Source organism: Pteropus alecto, unplaced genomic scaffold (genome assembly GCF_000325575.1).
Source record: "Pteropus alecto unplaced genomic scaffold, ASM32557v1 scaffold224, whole genome shotgun sequence".
Classification (NCBI taxonomy): domain Eukaryota; kingdom Metazoa; phylum Chordata; class Mammalia; order Chiroptera; family Pteropodidae; genus Pteropus; species Pteropus alecto.
Genome location: NW_006436289.1, coordinates 5,658,050 through 5,674,152, shown reverse-complemented (window position 1 = coordinate 5,674,152; position 16,103 = coordinate 5,658,050). Strand labels below are relative to the sequence as shown.

At 40.3% G+C, this 16,103-nt stretch overlaps 3 protein-coding genes across 7 annotated transcripts in view; 1 reads left to right on the top strand and 2 right to left on the bottom strand.

The window, feature by feature from the left end:
- ALG9 (ALG9, alpha-1,2-mannosyltransferase) overlaps positions 1-5,601 on the bottom strand; it is an 81,776-nt gene extending 76,175 nt beyond the window's left edge. The window contains exons 1-3 of one of the 4 annotated variants that reach the window (XM_025047486.1): positions 5,583-5,601; positions 4,220-4,358; positions 3,225-3,359 (exon numbers count right to left, since the gene is read on the bottom strand). Coding sequence is in view for 2 of the 4 variants with exons in the window: in XM_015590139.2 (XP_015445625.1) it covers positions 3,225-3,359; positions 4,220-4,358; positions 5,242-5,372 (405 nt within the window). In the remaining 2 variants the exon portion in view is untranslated. Of the gene's footprint in view, positions 1-3,224; positions 3,360-4,219; positions 4,359-4,789; positions 4,809-5,241; positions 5,481-5,582 lie in introns of those variants that run through there. The other 3 variants (XM_015590139.2, XM_006912824.3, XM_025047487.1) reach the window with 3 other exon arrangements.
- Positions 5,602-7,342: 1,741 nt separating this feature from the next.
- On the bottom strand, positions 7,343-11,888 carry FDXACB1 (ferredoxin-fold anticodon binding domain containing 1). The gene is made up of 5 exons (XM_006912823.3): positions 11,550-11,888; positions 11,155-11,311; positions 10,030-10,233; positions 9,708-9,866; positions 7,343-9,335 (listed from the first exon to the last, which is right to left on the bottom strand). Exons 1-5 carry the CDS (start codon positions 11,761-11,763, stop codon positions 8,156-8,158), a joined length of 1,914 nt encoding a protein of 637 aa, XP_006912885.2. The 5' UTR covers positions 11,764-11,888; the 3' UTR covers positions 7,343-8,155.
- A 179-nt stretch (positions 11,889-12,067) lies between these two features.
- CUNH11orf1 (chromosome unknown C11orf1 homolog) lies at positions 12,068-15,524 on the top strand. 2 transcript variants are annotated; one of them, XM_006912822.3, is made up of 4 exons: positions 12,068-12,208; positions 14,164-14,394; positions 14,931-14,997; positions 15,248-15,524. In XM_006912822.3, the coding sequence occupies exons 1-4, from the start codon at positions 12,167-12,169 to the stop codon at positions 15,433-15,435; spliced, it is 528 nt and encodes a 175-aa protein (XP_006912884.1). In that variant the 5' UTR covers positions 12,068-12,166; the 3' UTR covers positions 15,436-15,524. The 2 variants fall into 2 exon arrangements, with proteins under 2 accessions (XP_006912884.1, XP_024903266.1); XM_025047498.1 differs by lacking the exon at positions 12,068-12,208 and adding an exon at positions 12,219-12,297.
- The last annotated feature ends 579 nt before the right edge of the window (positions 15,525-16,103 follow it).

Here is a 16,103-nt window from a genome sequence, read left to right as displayed (position 1 = left end):
AATTGTTGTACTCCAATAAAATTAAGTAGCCCATGAGTCTACGTATGGGATCTCACTCCTGATAGTTCAGAGAAATTCACAGCCCGATCCTTAGGCAGATGAAACAAAGGTGTTCTCGTTTAGGGTAGCAAGAAGCTGGAAAGGTAACCATCACTAGAGGTGCCAATTACTGCCATATTGTCTCTCATCAACAATCCACCCTTCCCTATTCTGCATTACGATGCTGGGGCTAGGACTCTACAAGCTACAATTCCCCCTTGCCAAGTAGCTCCCACTGACAGTAGGTTCCCACTGGCAGAACCTAACAGGGTGAAGATTGGAAGTAAGAACAGGGAAGAAGAGAAATCTTCATTCCTGTTCTGTTTGCTGTTTGTTATCTTTGATGTAAGAGAAATAGTGATGGAAGAGGAAGAATAACAAGTTTCATATGTCAAATTTGAAGTAATAATGAATATCCAAGTGGAAATAAAAACCTTAGGTATTGCATATTATTTCTCTACTAATCCCTCATCCTATACATCATTCATCTAATAAGTTCAAAAAAACAGAAATGAGATACTAGGGTGAGAAGGGAGAGACAGAGTTCTACCACTTTCTACAGGTGTTACTTTTCTGATCACTCTAAAATGCAAATGCAATCATGTTTCTCCTCAGTCTAAAAACTTTTGATGGCTTCCCAAAGCACTTGAGGAGAAAAAGTCTAATTCCTTAATAGAGCCTACCAGGTGTGGTATAAATCTGGCCTCTTCTTAACTCATCTAATTCACTCCACCACTTTCTCCCCTAAGAGTCAAACCTATTTATACAAGAAGGCTATGCTGGCCTTCCTCTCAGCCTCAGGGCCTTCCCGCTTCATCCACATTTTTCTTTTACCTAGACAACTCCAACTTACATTCTAATTCTTTAATCAGGGACTTCTTCATGGAAAATAGATAGATTAGTCATACTTTTCCCTATTCCTCCTGCTATGTAACATCAAAAACTCTGGGCATTAAATGTAAAACAAGCATAAGAAGATGCTGAAAGGTACAGAGAAGAAAGCAGACTGGCTATGGACTTGGGGACCTGAGGAATAACATGGAGGGGTAAGTCCTCTGGGGCATTTTTTTTTTTTTTTTTCCTTCTATTTTCCAGACGTGGAGCTACAGAAGTTGGCAACTAAAAATGTCAATGGGAAGAGGCAAAAACAACAATGAAAGCCTGCTCTATCCATCCAAAAAAAAGGGGCAGCCTAGTAAGAGAAATTTGAGACAATAACCACTGTACTCCAGCCAAGCACCCCAGAAAAAAAGGTAGCCCCACTCCTACCCGTGCCATCAAAAGTTCAGTAGGAAGCCAGGACTTTCATCCTTGCTAATGGTAATGAGCTCCCTCTTCCATGACACTGTGGTGGAGACCACTTGGAGAGTGTGGACTTCCACCTGCTTCCCCCAACCTAGCAGTAATCACGTGCCGCTTAACAACAGGGATACAGTCCAAAAAATTCGTCATTAAGCAATTTCGTCCTAGTGCAAACATCATAGAGTGTACTTACACAAACCTAGATGGTAGCCTACTAAACACACTGAGGCTATATAGTATAACTTATTGAACCTAGGCTATAAGCCTATGCGGCATGTTACTGTGTAAAATAACACCAGATTAAATCAAGGACAAGAGAAAATTATGCAATCAAGAGATGCAGTAAACATGAGATGTATGAGGCTGCTGCATAATGCTGCACAGAAAACTTTTTTTTAATAAGTAGAAAGAGTACACTCTAAAATAATGATAAAAAGTATAGTATAATAAATATATAAACCAGTAACTTCGTCATTTATATCATTATCAAGTATTATGTACTGTACATAATTGTATATGTTATACTTTTATATGATTGGCAGCACAGCATCACCACAAACACATGAGTAATGCAATGTATCTGTCGTTGACTGAAGAGTCATTATGCAATGCATGACTATAATGAGGTACTCCTACTGTGCCCACTAGGGTGGTATCAGTGGAGATGTAGTGGGGAACCTGGACTTCTACCCCCACTTGCAGTAACAAGGTGGAGAAACCCCTCCTCTCTCCTGCTGGAGTGTATCAAAAGAAGCAGGCTTAAATAAGATCCAGATGAGTAGAGTATTACACAGGAAGAATGCTGGGCCCATGAGTAAGAGCCAGAGTCTCATAATGTAATACCCCAAATATCCAAGGTTTAACTGAAAATTACTTTTCAACCAGGAAGATCTCAAATTGAATGAAAAAGTCAATCAATAAGACACCAAAAAAAAGGGGTGGGGGGAGCAATGTTAGAATTATCTGACAAAGTTTTAAAGGAGCCATTGTAAAAATGCTTCAATTAAGAACATGCTTGAAACAAATGAAAAACAAAACAAAACAAAACAAGATAGTCTCAGTAAAGAAATAAAAAATATAAAGAAAAATCAAATGAAAATGTTATAACTGAAAAATATAATAACCAAAATAAAAGCTCCATGAATAGGGTTGATAGTGGAATGGAAGAGACAGAGGGAAGAATCAGTGAACTGGAAGACAGAGGTGAGAAATTGCTCAGTCTGAACAGCACAGAGAAAATAGACTGAGAAAAAAAAGTCTCAGGGACCTGTGAGACTAAAACAAAATACCTAACATTTACATCATTGGAGTCTCAGTTGAGGAGAAAAAGGGCAAGGCTGAAAAAGTACTAAAAAAACAAACAAACAAACAAAAAAAACAACAAAAAAAAACCTAACAGCTAAAAACTTCAAACTTGGCAAGAGACTAAGCCTAAAAATTCAGGAAGCTAAGTAAACTCCAAACAGAACAAACCCAACTAATGCATGTCAAGACATAACATAGTCAAATTTCTGAAAGTAATCAGGTTAGGTCTCAGTTAACTCCTAATTATCCTTCAGCACTCTACTTAAATTAGGGTCTCCTAATATGCAAACCCATTGCACACTGTTTGCTTCCTTCATAAGACTCACTACATTTATAATTACTTGCTCAATGTTCATCTTCCCTATAAATCTATAAATTCCATGAGGGTGGGGATTTGTTCATGGTGACATCAATAGCACTTAACAAAGTGTCTACCAAATAAAGGTTGCTCAATATAATATTTGAAAAATGAATGAATGATTCTTCTTTAAAAAGTTCCCTCTTAACTACCAACCTATTTTGTCCTTTCTTCACCTCTTAATCAGTTGTGATTACTTCCAAAGTTGGCCTGCCCTTACCTTATTAGTTTGTAGAATTCTTGCATGAAATGCAGCTGGCCAGGCATGAAGCAACAGGTAAACATAGGAGCGAATGGCATAGACTGGGGAATATTCCCAAGTCTGAAACCCCTTCCCATAGATGAGGTAGTGTGTCTGAAAGTGTAAAACATGAATTCAGGGTTATATTGGCCAAACTCCTTGTTAAATGGATGCACATGAAGTTTCTAAGGAGAAATATTAATGAGACAGAGGTACACAAAAATGCTGAAACTCTCAACAAGATTTTCAACTAATAAATAAGAATCAAAATGACCCAATATTGAAAAATATTTGAACATCGTAAATTGTATAAGATTATTGTTTGGCCAACATTAAAAGCTTTAATTTTATCTTCTACCTATTTTTTTAAATACTCATTAGCCAAAATAGAGAAACTCTAAATTTTATATTTTCCTTAAACCACCGACACTAAACATTCTTTATTTTGATGCAAACTGTGATCAGAAATTTCGCCTCTAAATTTTCTATAACAGGAAATCAACATGCATAAATCTATAAATCTATAAATCAAGAGATAGTAGTATAAACATACTATTTAGTAACATTATTTACTTTAGTAAACATCAGAAGAAATAACAAAAAAAAATTGAAAGTGGTTGCCTCTGGGGACTGGATTTGAACACAGGAAGTGGAACAGGGAGCTACTGTTTTTCCTTAAAGTTTTGTAGTATTGGTTAACTTTAAAAACAATCTCAAAGTATTGTTTTGATTTTTAAAAAAATTTTAAGGAAATTACAAATTACATCTTTTTGTAAAACAGCCAAATTCCTCAGAGCCTTCAATAGTAGGTAAACCATCAGTTTTGAGTACAAAAGTGAAAACAAAGCTATTTTACTAGTAGTCACACTTGTATATATTATTTGTATCTTGATTGGTAACGAGTTCCCTAACAGTGAAATCAAGAACAATAACAATAAAAAAACAACAAAAAAGCCAACAAAGGAATCACCTACTGGTTCCCAGTAGTTGAAGGTTTCATCACAGTCAGAGATGTTGCTCAGGAGAGCAGCACATAACCTTGCTGAAAGCAGACACTTGAAAGCAGTAGATCCTTCAGGTGCCCAGACTTGACCTGCTTTGTTTCCAGAGATCCTGCTCAGAAACAAAAAATATATATATGTGTGTCAGAAAAGTCTCGATAACTAGAAGGACTAAAACTAGACAGAAAGGACGAGAATGCCAAGGGACATCAAAGCACTGAACTATTCACCTATAAAGGTGAGCCCTTAGTTGTTCTGAGTAGATCAACCTCAATCATTCCTTCCATTTCCTGTTTTTCAGACGTAAACTAATTCACACACTTTTGTTTGTTGTATCTATGACGCTCCATTTATCCCATGCCAACTAATTACTCACTTAAAGACCACAAAGCTTTCGTTCCGTTTCTTCTCTTAACAGGGTAATGACTTTCCATGGCTTTATTCATTTCCCCAAATGTTCCAATGTATAAAGACCTAATAAGTGCAAGATACCCAACCTCTTCCAATTCTATATGTTGACAGCTCTTTGAATGCAGTCCTAACCTTCAGTTCCTGGTCTTGGGAAAAGAGGTGGTTGTTGGTGCTGCAGGTTGTGGGGCCCACGCATCAGAATAAAGGGTCAGAACTTTTGAGAGAATGAAGAAAGCGGTGGAAGACAACCAAAATAGGTATACTCTGGTCTTGCCGACAGAGGCTCTGCCAACTCAAACATCAGGACGCCAGCCCACTCTGGGCCTGGGGCAGAGGCCACACGGACCCGCACCCCAGGGTTTCTTTACACAAAACACCGGACCCGAGGTGGGGGATCTACGACGGGGTGAAGACCGAACGTTAACCCGCCCAGGAAGAGCCGAAGGACCTGCGTACAGAGGCAGCCGGGCCCTCCCGGTGAGAAAGCCAGCCCCAGCAAAGCCCCGCGCCGCTCGGGCGAGACCCTCCGGGGGGCAGCCCCAAGAGCGCCGCCCGCCACGCCCCCACCGCGCCCGCACACCTACTCAGCCCGGGGCTCCGCGCCTCCCGCTCCGCGGCTGCACAGCAGCTCCCGCAGCTTGTCCGCGGCAGAGGCTGTGTCTCCGCCGCTGCTCCCGCTTCCCTTCAGGCGCTGCCGAGCCCCTCGGCTCGCCATGGCTAGCGTGGATTTAAAAAAGAAAGCGGGGTGGGGGGTGGGGAGGTGTAGAATTCGGCACCCTACGAACGCCGTGAGCACGGAGACATAGCTTTGGCTGGCAAACCGTGTCCGCTGAGGGACAAAAGACCTTGACATGCGCAGAAACGACTAAATTACAGCGTTACGGGACAAATTGGGGCAAATCCTTGAGTAGAAAAGAAACAGTACCTGAGACTTGACTTGTACAGTCACAACTCTCTCTTCCATATACGCTGGGCATTCCTCCTAATTCTCTCTTCTTTCACTTTTCAGCATTCCCCTCTCCTACAAAAACCATTCTTTACTCCCCGCCCCGCCATTTAAAAGAAAGCACAAATACGAAGTAATTAAACAACTCTACAAGGTGAGTACGCGGAAATATTCAGTTAAAAACCATAGCACAGCTGCCTACCAAAGGGGAAGTCCTTAAAAGGTCACTGACAAGATGCCCTCTCTGTATTTTGGGAAGAGTGGGACAGCCTGTAGCAATTAACTGCTTCGGGGAGATAAAGCCCTAATGGTAGAATGTAGAACGAGATGACTGAAGAAATTCTGTGCAGCAAATTCAACCAGACACCAGTGACTGCAATTGCTACTACAGCACTATAGTAAACATTTTATAGATTGTATCCTTTTTAAATTTAATGTTCATAACAACCTTGTTTTATTGAGAAGGAAGGTGAGAGGCCCAAGGTTGCATAGCTAGGAAATGGTGGCACCATATTCCAACCCAGGCCCAACCCAACCCAGGAGCTGTATCCCAACCCTGGACTTACAATAAAGCCCATGCGTGCTCTTCCAACTGGATCAGGAGAAAACTCCTAATTTCATACCGACATTTTTATACAGCCATCTTGATGATATCATGCCTGTGACTCTCTGCGTTCATTCACCTCCTTCTGACACTGTCCACTCTTCCAATCACAGAGCTCTCTACCACCCTTTGAAGTACCTAAAACTAGTTTATAGTATGATTTCATACTAAAAATTCCCTAGTATTGAAAATGACAAGTGATCGTACCACTCCATTCCCACATGCAGTTATTAGTTACCAAGTTCAGACATACCAGCCTAGCTATATCTCATACATTCATCTCTTTTTCATTTCAGTCTAATACAGGCCCCTCTCCACCTCTATCTAGGACTATTGCAATAGCATCCTTACAGAGATCTCCTATTTCAAATTCATCCTGTGCAACACTGTCCAATTAATTTTCAAAAGCTCTACTCTTGTGTCACTTTCTTAATCAAAATTCAATTTTTCCTATCGCTTGCCAAAAAAAGTACAAACTCCTTGTTTTAGCATTCAGTCTTTCATGAACTCCAGCCCCAACCTGCTTTTCTAATCCTACCTCCCACTACCTTCCTATACACATTTTACATTTCAACTAATTAGCTTGAAAAGTGCTCCAAATGCCCTCTGCTTGGAATACATGCTCTCCCTTGCCTAATAGTCCTCCCATGACATCCCTGCCTTTATTTTAAGATAAAGTTCAAATGCTAACTCATCAATGTACTAACCACTACTGGAGACAGAAGAAAGCTATATATCATATTATGTGCCCTTAATTAGCTTATAGTCTATGTAGAGAGCTAAGCAATACATGTGTCCATAAGAGATCCCTTGATTCTTCACTCCCCAAACTTACTCCTATGCAAGTTTTCCCATTCATTAACAATACTTTATTCTTCCAGTTGCTCAGGTCAAAAACCTAGGGATCCTGCTTGATTCCTCTATTTCTCTAACTCCACACCCTCTACCCATGCACATATACTTAATTCATCAGCAAGTCCTTCTAACTATCACCCAGTCCAACAACTTCTTATACCCTGGTCCAGGCCACCATTATGTCTTGCTTACATTATCATAAGAACCTCCTAATTTGTTTGCTTCCATTCTTGCCTTTTCATATACTTTTCTCCAAATACAAGAATAAATGAGACAGGTATTTCCTTCACAAGTTTACAATATAATTCCAATCAGTGGAGCCTATTAATTAACAAGAACATACACTAATTCACATTAGAGTACCCCATTCTTCAGAGTCCTGGGCAGAGCCAATCTCACAGTTTCCCTTAGAGATGCTTACAGCAGAAGCCCCTAAAATCTAGGGGGACAAACTTTGAGTAAATCACAGTTGAGAGATTACTGTTGAAGACGACTAGAGAAGGAGAAGTAAGGTAACAAAGTGGCAGGAAGAACATGGTTGTAGAGTTAGAGGAAAGTAGAAACTCTAAATCTGACACTCATTAGTTCTGTGACTTTAACAGTAGTCAACCACAAAATAAAAATGATACCAAAACTAATTATGGAGCACTTGTGACTTACCCAAGCTAATAAATGTTGGCCTGACTCTAAAAACCACTCTCATAAATTGATTTAGTGAGATGATATTATAGAGCTAAAGGAAAAGGCATTGACAGTGTGGAAAATATATTTTAATATATATTTGACGAGATATTTAAGTTCTCCTGCCTCTTCAGCAATAGAGCATCTAAAGTATAAGACGATGTTTTGTTTTATGTTTGTTTGTTTTTCTCCTCATTACTCAGGATCAAAATACTGCACAACTCTGAGGGTCACATTATAGTCTGTAAGTGATGAGTCGCAGGTATCTTTAGAGTCACCAATGGTGGCTACAGTGACAAGGTAAGATTTTACCAATAAAAAAAAAAACAGTCCAGAAAGGTCTCCCAGGTACAAATTGGTCTTCTTCATCTCACACTCATGAGAATCACACTGTAGAAATGAATTTACTAAACTACCGAGGTGTCACATGTAGTCGTTGTTGAATCTCTTTCCTGAACTGGAACTGCATTGATGCTACCTGCTGCTGGGTAAGGGCCTTGTCACAGGTCTGGTAGGTCAATCTATAACAGAGACTGACTTGTTTGGTCTTAGGATGCTGAAAACGACTAAGGGATTGTATGGATATGACAGTGTCCTGGGACACTGCTCGGGCCACAGTGTGAAACTCTAGCTCATCGAATCCTTTTTTCTCATCTAACCAAAAACTAATATCATGCACATAGCATGGAGGATATATACAATAGCTTTTAAAGGGTTCTATTTTCCCAGGGACAAAATTCTTCAAGAAACGGTTATCAAAGGTCCATAATATCCTCCAGTCAGAGATACCCCAGACAAGCATGGCTAATAGGTCCAAGTTCATACATACAAACACAAAACACTGGTTTTTGTGTATAATGCTTGTAGTAGATGTGACAGACCCAATAGTCAGATCCTTGGCACAATCTGGGCCAAAATTATGAGACTTCACATTAATCATATAATCTTTCCCATTTGGTTGAAAGACACATTCCACTGAACTGCTCAGTTTAGACCCCTCCAGAAATGTCTTGGTCAGAAGGCTATCTAGAATGCCCTTCAGTTGGTCCAGTAGTGACTGAAGACAGCCATCCTTCAAATTTTGATTAAATCCAAGGATAAATAAAGTTTCATGAAATACTGGCATTGTGAAAGGCAAGACAAGGCACTTCCGAAAGACAGGTCCACTGAGGATGTGCAGAGAACCCGGGAGGAAGTCTGGTCTTTCGATGACAGCCTGAGCATGAACTAGGAGAGAAGGTCTAAGACAGACCTTGGCTTGGCCATAGATTCCTTCATGAGCTTCTTCCTTACCATTTCTTTCAAGGTTCTTGGGAAGGCTAAATTCTGAAAGTGACACTAGAAAGTCCTCCATTTCTTGTGTTGTCCCACCAGTCAAGGACTCAGAATTTGAGTTATCCTCAAGGAGTTTAATCCAAAAGGCGTCTGATAGAATGTCACAATTCCAGGAAGTGAGAACATTGGTGCCTCCCTGTGGCAGCAAAGGGAAGGAACACTTCAGCCTTATTAGAGGGAAAGCTTTGCCCAATTCAGCAATCAGTTTCTCATTTATGGTTTTGATAGGATGACATGAAGATGCTTCTAGAAAACCCCTGTTTAAACACACACAAAAAATAACTGTTTAAACTTAAAATAATAATTACAATGTAGCTAGAATTAAAAATACAAATAGCTGAATAAATAAAAAGAATTATCCTTAAGTTGATCCTGAAAGGAGACAAAGAAATCAACCACCATAAACAGAGATATCATGTATTTCAGAATTCTGACAACCACCACCCCTACAATATAACAGAAAACATGACAACTGTTAATTCTAAAGAGGCTTATGTAGGCTAGACTGACAAGTATTCACAGTACCAACATCATAAACAGTATATGTAGCATCCATTCAACATATGGTTGCCACCAACCTAATCAGGATACAGCTAGAGATATAAGTGGTTTCTGGTAAAATAAGTTACCTGTTTAACTTTCCTGCAAGTGCTTCTGGTTCTGGAAAGGAAAACCACTGGTCACCCAATCTGATCCTAAAGGTTCTCGGTTGCGAACCTTCAAAGGGTAAGCTCCGGGTGAAGATATGGTTCAAAGCACCTTCTACATGAAAGGATTTATCTTGACTCCTGGCAAAATAGACACCAAGTATGAAGTCTGTCATTAAAGAAAACAAGTATTTCTAGAGACTGAATTGAGAAATTGACAAGAAAAAGTTTGTTTATGAGATTTCTTTTTTTACCATTAGTGAGAGAAATGAAAAGGCTTAGTTAGACCTATGTTATTACGTACCTATATCCAGTGCACTTGTACCCTGGCATAGCCTCGCAGCTGAAGGGGTGCACGTCACTTAAAATGAATCCCCCCAGAGCTGCCATGGCAACCACTTGCCAACTGTTGTGCCATTCTCTTGTGGGATTATCAGCAGGAGTCCCACCTTGTCCTCTACACAATGCCACATGGACTTCTCCTTCATCTGTAAGAACATCTGCACAGCTAATGGGAGGAGGGGTACACCAGCCATTTATCAGAAACAAGAAGAAATTACCACAAGAGTTAGCTGTATATACATGGTTTGGCTGTCAAATAATTAAAATGCAGTCATACCCATTCGCAAAGGTCTATTAGACTTCAAACATGCAAAGAAAGTAGCTGGAAGTAAATAAGAATGTAAATTCAATGTTCAACTCATAACTGATACTAGTGGCTGACCAGGGTGTTACCAACTTGGTATTTGCATTGTTCATCTGTATGTCATAGAAAGGTCAATGTTTGCAAAGTTCCTATACATGATTCACTGAACAGACTATTCTTCCCCCTGGAGAACGTTCTTTTCACTCCCCTCCTATTAAAATTCCATACTTAAAATACTAACTTAAAATACTGCCTCCGTGAAAAGTTTGTTTACAACTATGACCCAAAGAGACCTCCAATTGTATCAAGTTTTTGGTGTACTAGTGTTAAGCACTGTTTTAAGTTCACAATAATTTTATAAGGTAGTTACTGTTAATATCCTCAGTTTATAGATGAAGCAAAAAAGGATTAAGTAAGCTTACCTAAAATCACACAACTGTTAAGTGGTAAGTGTGGATTTGAATTCAGGCAGTTTGACTCCTAAATCCATGCTCTTAGCCATTAAACTATACTGGATACCATTATTTTGCATTATCAAAAATAGGTGATCCTCCCTTTACACACCCAAAAGCACATTATTTTTACTTTTACTTTTACTTAACATTTAGGATTATACGTCTACCTTTCTAACTCGATTCTGGGTTCCTTTGAAGCTTTATAGTCTCTCTAAACCTACCGTAGTAACTTACACACATATGCCTAATTTCCCAAACTAAAATGTTTGAGTGCATTATGTAAGGTACATCTTAAACATTTTGCTTTTTAGTGATTTCCTTTCCTCACCTCTGGAAAAATTTAGCAAGCAGTTCCCTGTTCCTAGCTACTCCAGTTTTGCGTCCACAGTGCGGAAAGTTAAAACAAATTCGATCAAACTCCCTGTCGTGCAGGTCAAAGGCATCTGCCAGCTGGGTGCAGTCCACACCAAAATGTATCCTGGTACCTAGCACGAAATACAGACAGGAGGATGTCTTAACACCTGGAACTAGAGAAAACCCTTCCCTAACCTGAACCGTGCGAAACAACCCAGGCCTAAGCACAGCGCGGACTTTCTGTAAATGTCCATGAGACATTCAAGAGCAACCCCCACCTTCTCTGAATCCCCAAATGCCCACCCCTTCCACTTTAAGCCAAGCAGACAGCTGGGCGGGGTTTCGCAAGGGGAGCGGGGGGCTCGCTACCTCGCTCGCGCAGGCGCTGCAGATTCTTCTGGGCCACTGGGTCCTGGGCTAAATCCGCCCGGCGCTGGAGGCAGGTGGCGGTTAGACTAGTGCTCGCGTCCAGGGTCTCGCTCAGAGCGGCGGCGAAGGAGAAATTCCCCTCCCCAACCAACAGGAGGCGCCGAGAGGCCATGGTCTCAACTTGCTCCCCACTCGCGTTCTCAGAGGCGCTCATTTATTGCGTCACGTCCTTCGCGGGTCTCGTGCCGTCCCTCTTCACTCGTCGCTGGTCGATGACGCACCCACAGCGCCCGGTTGCCTTGACAAACTAGTACAGCGACGTCCTTGGAGGAAAATAACCATGAGCGCAAAAGCAAGACGCCGAGTGCCGGGTCCCCTCACTCCCCCACCCTATCGAGAAAGTCAAAATAAATGCCTTTTAGTTCGAGGACAGCCCTGAGCGACTTCGTCACACCTGCATGAGGTCATAAGCAGTCACTAGGGCAGAAGGGCAGGCCGAGGGTGAAGCAAGTTCTGAGTGAAGGAAGCGGGGCGGGGCTGAGGCCAAGCAGAGGTTAGGCTGTGTCCGGCAAGTTCCTGTCGCAGAGGATTTTATAACAGCTTTCATTTCACCTGAAATGGCTGCTGTCCATTGTCTCTGCTGCTCAGAATCTCTCCAGGTGCCTCTATCTCCTGCCTTTTATTCAAGAAATATTTGAGTGCCTATTAAGTGCCACTGTGAGGGCAGTTCGATATATGGATGAGCAAGGTGTGGCCTATGATTTCACTGAGCTTGTAGTCTGGTGAAGGATGCACAAGCAAAAGAGGCAATTCTAATATAGTAGGATGCCATGCTATAAGTGGATTAATTCGGGGTGCTATCCTAGCATACAGAAGAAGAGTAAAGATTCCCTGGCGTTGAAACTTGAGTTGAAAGCTAAGGAGGGGAGAGGAAAGTATACCATACCTGGGTCAAGAGGAGTAAGGAGGCAGTAGGAAAAATATGTACAAAAGCATGATGGAGAAACAATAGTTGAGTTTGGCTGAAAAGTAGTTAGAGGGAGAGCGAGTAACAGATGAGACCGAAAAGTTAATCAGAAGCCAGGTCTTATAGAGCATTATAAGCCTGGACCTTATTCTGAAACAATGGCCAGAAACTGAAAGATTTTAAATAGGAAGATGACACAGATTTTCATTTTCGAAAAGTCCTGCTTTCCTCTGCAGAGGGACTGGAGAACAAGACTGATGGCAAGAAAATCAGATGTGAAGCTACTGCAGTTATAGAGACTAGGACTGATAGTGATCTGAATTGCAACTTAGCAGTGGAGATGGAGGGTAGTGGACTGATTCAAAAATCAACAAGACCTAGTGATTGGATGGATGTAAGGGATTGAAAGAGAAATCAAAGTTCAAGATAAGCCCCAGGTTCCAGGAGTAGACAACTGACTGGATGGTGATGTCTGTCTTTACAGCCCTAGGACAGTGTCACCTTGGTCCACAATCTGAGTACTAGGCCTGTTGGACTTTGTGGGACCAGCTACTCTTTTGTCATCATGCTATTTGTTGACATCAGTACATACATCTCTCTCTTCATAAAGGCACATGGTGTGAGGACAGTTGCCTTTAAACCTATAGTATTGGCTTTGTCCTTACCTGTGGAAAGGCGGGTGAGTGGTGACTCCTAAATCATGGCCACCTGTTCATGGTGATCTGGGTGATCTATATTCTTCCTTTGCTTGGAGAACTGAGAGGGCCAGGTTTGGTGACATCTCTTATTTTAAACAACATGGACTGGAAGAATAAGGTTTTCTGTCACTCCCCTATAGAAACTTCAAACTACAGAAGCGATTCAGCATCAAATTACTCTTCTTCGGGGAAGGTATTGTCTTGCTCCTAAGCCAAGGGACCAGACTCATTTTGGGGTCAAAAATAAAAATTGTTAGGCTTTTGATTTCTTACAAAAAATCAAAATTCAGACGTTGATCACGTGATATGTGCAAAACACTATTGATTGGGAAGGTAGGCAGAAGGAGAGGATGCGATAATAAGACACAGGTCTTGTCCTCAAGGAATGTACAATTCAGTATAAGGAATTTGACATATACTTCAAGAACTCTTAACATATGGTAGCAAGTTATACATATAGAAAGACATGAATATAAAGTTCTGTGTGGGACAAGTTGAGGGAAGGCGTATGGAATAAGTAGCATTTGAACTGGGCCTAGAAGGAAGGAAACTATAATTTATTGATCATTTATTGTGTTATCTAGTTTTCCAACTCTCGCTTCTCCCTATTGTCTTTGTAGCAATACTCTTAGTCCTTAAATTCCCACATCTCAAAAGTACCTGAATATTTAGTTAATTCTCCATATAGTATTGGGGGTCCTAAAGTTTTCCTGTCTTCTTGAGAAGGAGCATTTAATCTATAGTAATCTGCTACCACTGATTGAGAGGATAGGTCAAAGGACTCGTGGACCTGGAGAAAAAGAAACAGAATGACAACAATTGAATTGGGAGGAAAGCCTAGATCCTTAGTAAGGTGTGCTTACATTACGCTTGGACAAGGGTGAAAAGGGGATGCCTTTTCTGCTCTCTGGTTTGTGCAACAAGCTTTTCTATTCTTGCCTTTTCCCAGAGACAGTTCCTCACCTGTTTCCTTGCAAATCCACACTATGGCAGCCTCATTAATGCAGATGGCCATGGTGAAGTATGGACAGATTGGAATGATATGTCCAAGTTTTTCCAGTATGGATGGAGATGCACTACTAATGAGAATGCTTATTCAAACCGTACCCTGATGGGCAACTGGAACCAGGAAAGATATGACCTAAAAAATATCATGCAGCCCAAACCCTTGCATTCCCAGGTAATCTAATTTTCTCTTTATTTCCTACTGTTAGCAATAGAAATACAAGTGGCTATTTGAGATGCAGGAATTGATAACTTCCAATGCTAAGATCTCTCAGGCTTCTGTTCGGTGAAATGGTTGGAGGAGGGCTGCAGCCCTCAGTTGGAATACCTATCCCACTTTACTACCAAGTTGAATATTAAATTATTGTAAGGTAATAAAAAGATGGATAGTTCTCTTTCTCTTGCTTCTGTTTGAACTTTATTCATCTGCAGAAATAGATAGTGTTTTCTGACTCAGGCTAGCTTTCCCCCAAGTCCTTGCCTACCTAGACTTGTCATTATCTGCATCTTGCCCTTATATCGCTCTTAAACAAGTATACAAAGGTTATGAAAGTTATTAGTAGGATAAAGAGTAATGACATATAGACCTCTAGTCAATATGTCAATATGTCGATATGACAGAGCCTGTTAGAATTTATGTCACTGTGTTCTTTATTTCCCATTATTGGTTATAGACTCCTATATTTTTAATCTATTACTTTTTCTTTTCAGTTTGGACACTACTTTGAAACAACATATGATGCAAGCTACAACAAAAAAAAGCCACTTTCAACCCATAGTAGGTGGACTATTCTTTTTAATTCTTATATTCTCAGGACTTAACTCAGAGCTCAGAATGTAGAGGAACTCAAATATAAGTAAACTGAATGAGTGAATAAGTGAATGAATGAGTGCACGATTTCTCTCTTTTCTCACTGTTGACAGAACTCACTCTCTATTACCTCAGAAGTAAGAGTGTGATTGGTTACTAAGACTCCTTGCTGTTGGCTGATTCCTCTTGTCTTTCCTTCTCTTTTCTCTTCCCTCAGGATTTAAGCGAGAGCCTCACTGGTTCCCAGGACATCAACCTGAGCTGGATCCTCCTCGATACAAATGCACAGAAAAGTCAACTTATAAGAGTAGCTATTCGAAACCTCAAATTGAGCATCACTCTGTGTGTGTGTGTAATCATAATAACTGCAAATTTCCAGGTCCAGGATTCCAGAGTAGACTGTAGGAGGGAGCACATTCTAAGCACAACTAAGAATTTAGCAGACTGTAGCAGTTTCACTTCCTGAATAAATAAAGCACAGAAAATGTTCTCTACCCCACTTTTTTAAATTTAAATATCAAATTTAAATTGATTACATCTACTCCTAGGGCTACAGAAGAACTGTTGTATTTAGGAGGACATTAAAAAGAATTGTTTCTCTCAAATCTGTAACCACTCTGCTCTTCTTGGCCTTTCATCAGTAGCAGAACTGCAAAATCCAGTATGACTTAGGTTATGTTTGACATGATGATTTCCGGATATGAGCCTGGTAGTCATGGTCAGGTAGTGTAATTTTATTGTGATCTTAATTAACATCTCTGTTAAGGACTGAAAAAAATAACTTTTTTATTATTACAAAGAATTTTAAAAATACTAAAGTAGACAGAATATTATAATGAACATTCCTCTTCAAAAATTTATGACCAATTTTATGTACCCCTATCTATTATCTCCATTTTAAAATTAATTTTAGAATAGATCTCAGAAATTATATTATTTCATATCTAAAGATTTCCATTTATATTTCAAAAATATAAGACTGTCAATTTTTGACTTCTTAGAAAGATCACCACAGAAACCTGTTGATCAAACAAAGTCAAGTTATTAACCTGTAGCAAGGCGGAACATCAACT

Coding starts and splice junctions, on each gene's coding strand:
- FDXACB1 (XM_006912823.3), bottom strand. CDS start 11,763: ATGAGCGCCTCTGAGAACGCGAGTGGGGAGCAAGTTGAGACCATGGCC. Junction 10,234..11,154: donor CTTGCTAAATTTTTCCAGAG/GTGAGGAAAGGA, acceptor TCCTCCCATTAG/CTGTGCAGATGTTCTTACAG. Junction 9,867..10,029: donor TACAAGTGCACTGGATATAG/GTACGTAATAAC, acceptor CTATTTTGCCAG/GAGTCAAGATAAATCCTTTC.
- CUNH11orf1 (XM_006912822.3), top strand. CDS start 12,167: ATGGCTGCTGTCCATTGTCTCTGCTGCTCAGAATCTCTCCAG. Junction 14,395..14,930: donor CCAAACCCTTGCATTCCCAG/GTAATCTAATTT, acceptor TTTTCTTTTCAG/TTTGGACACTACTTTGAAAC. Junction 14,998..15,247: donor AAAGCCACTTTCAACCCATA/GTAGGTGGACTA, acceptor CTCTTCCCTCAG/GATTTAAGCGAGAGCCTCAC.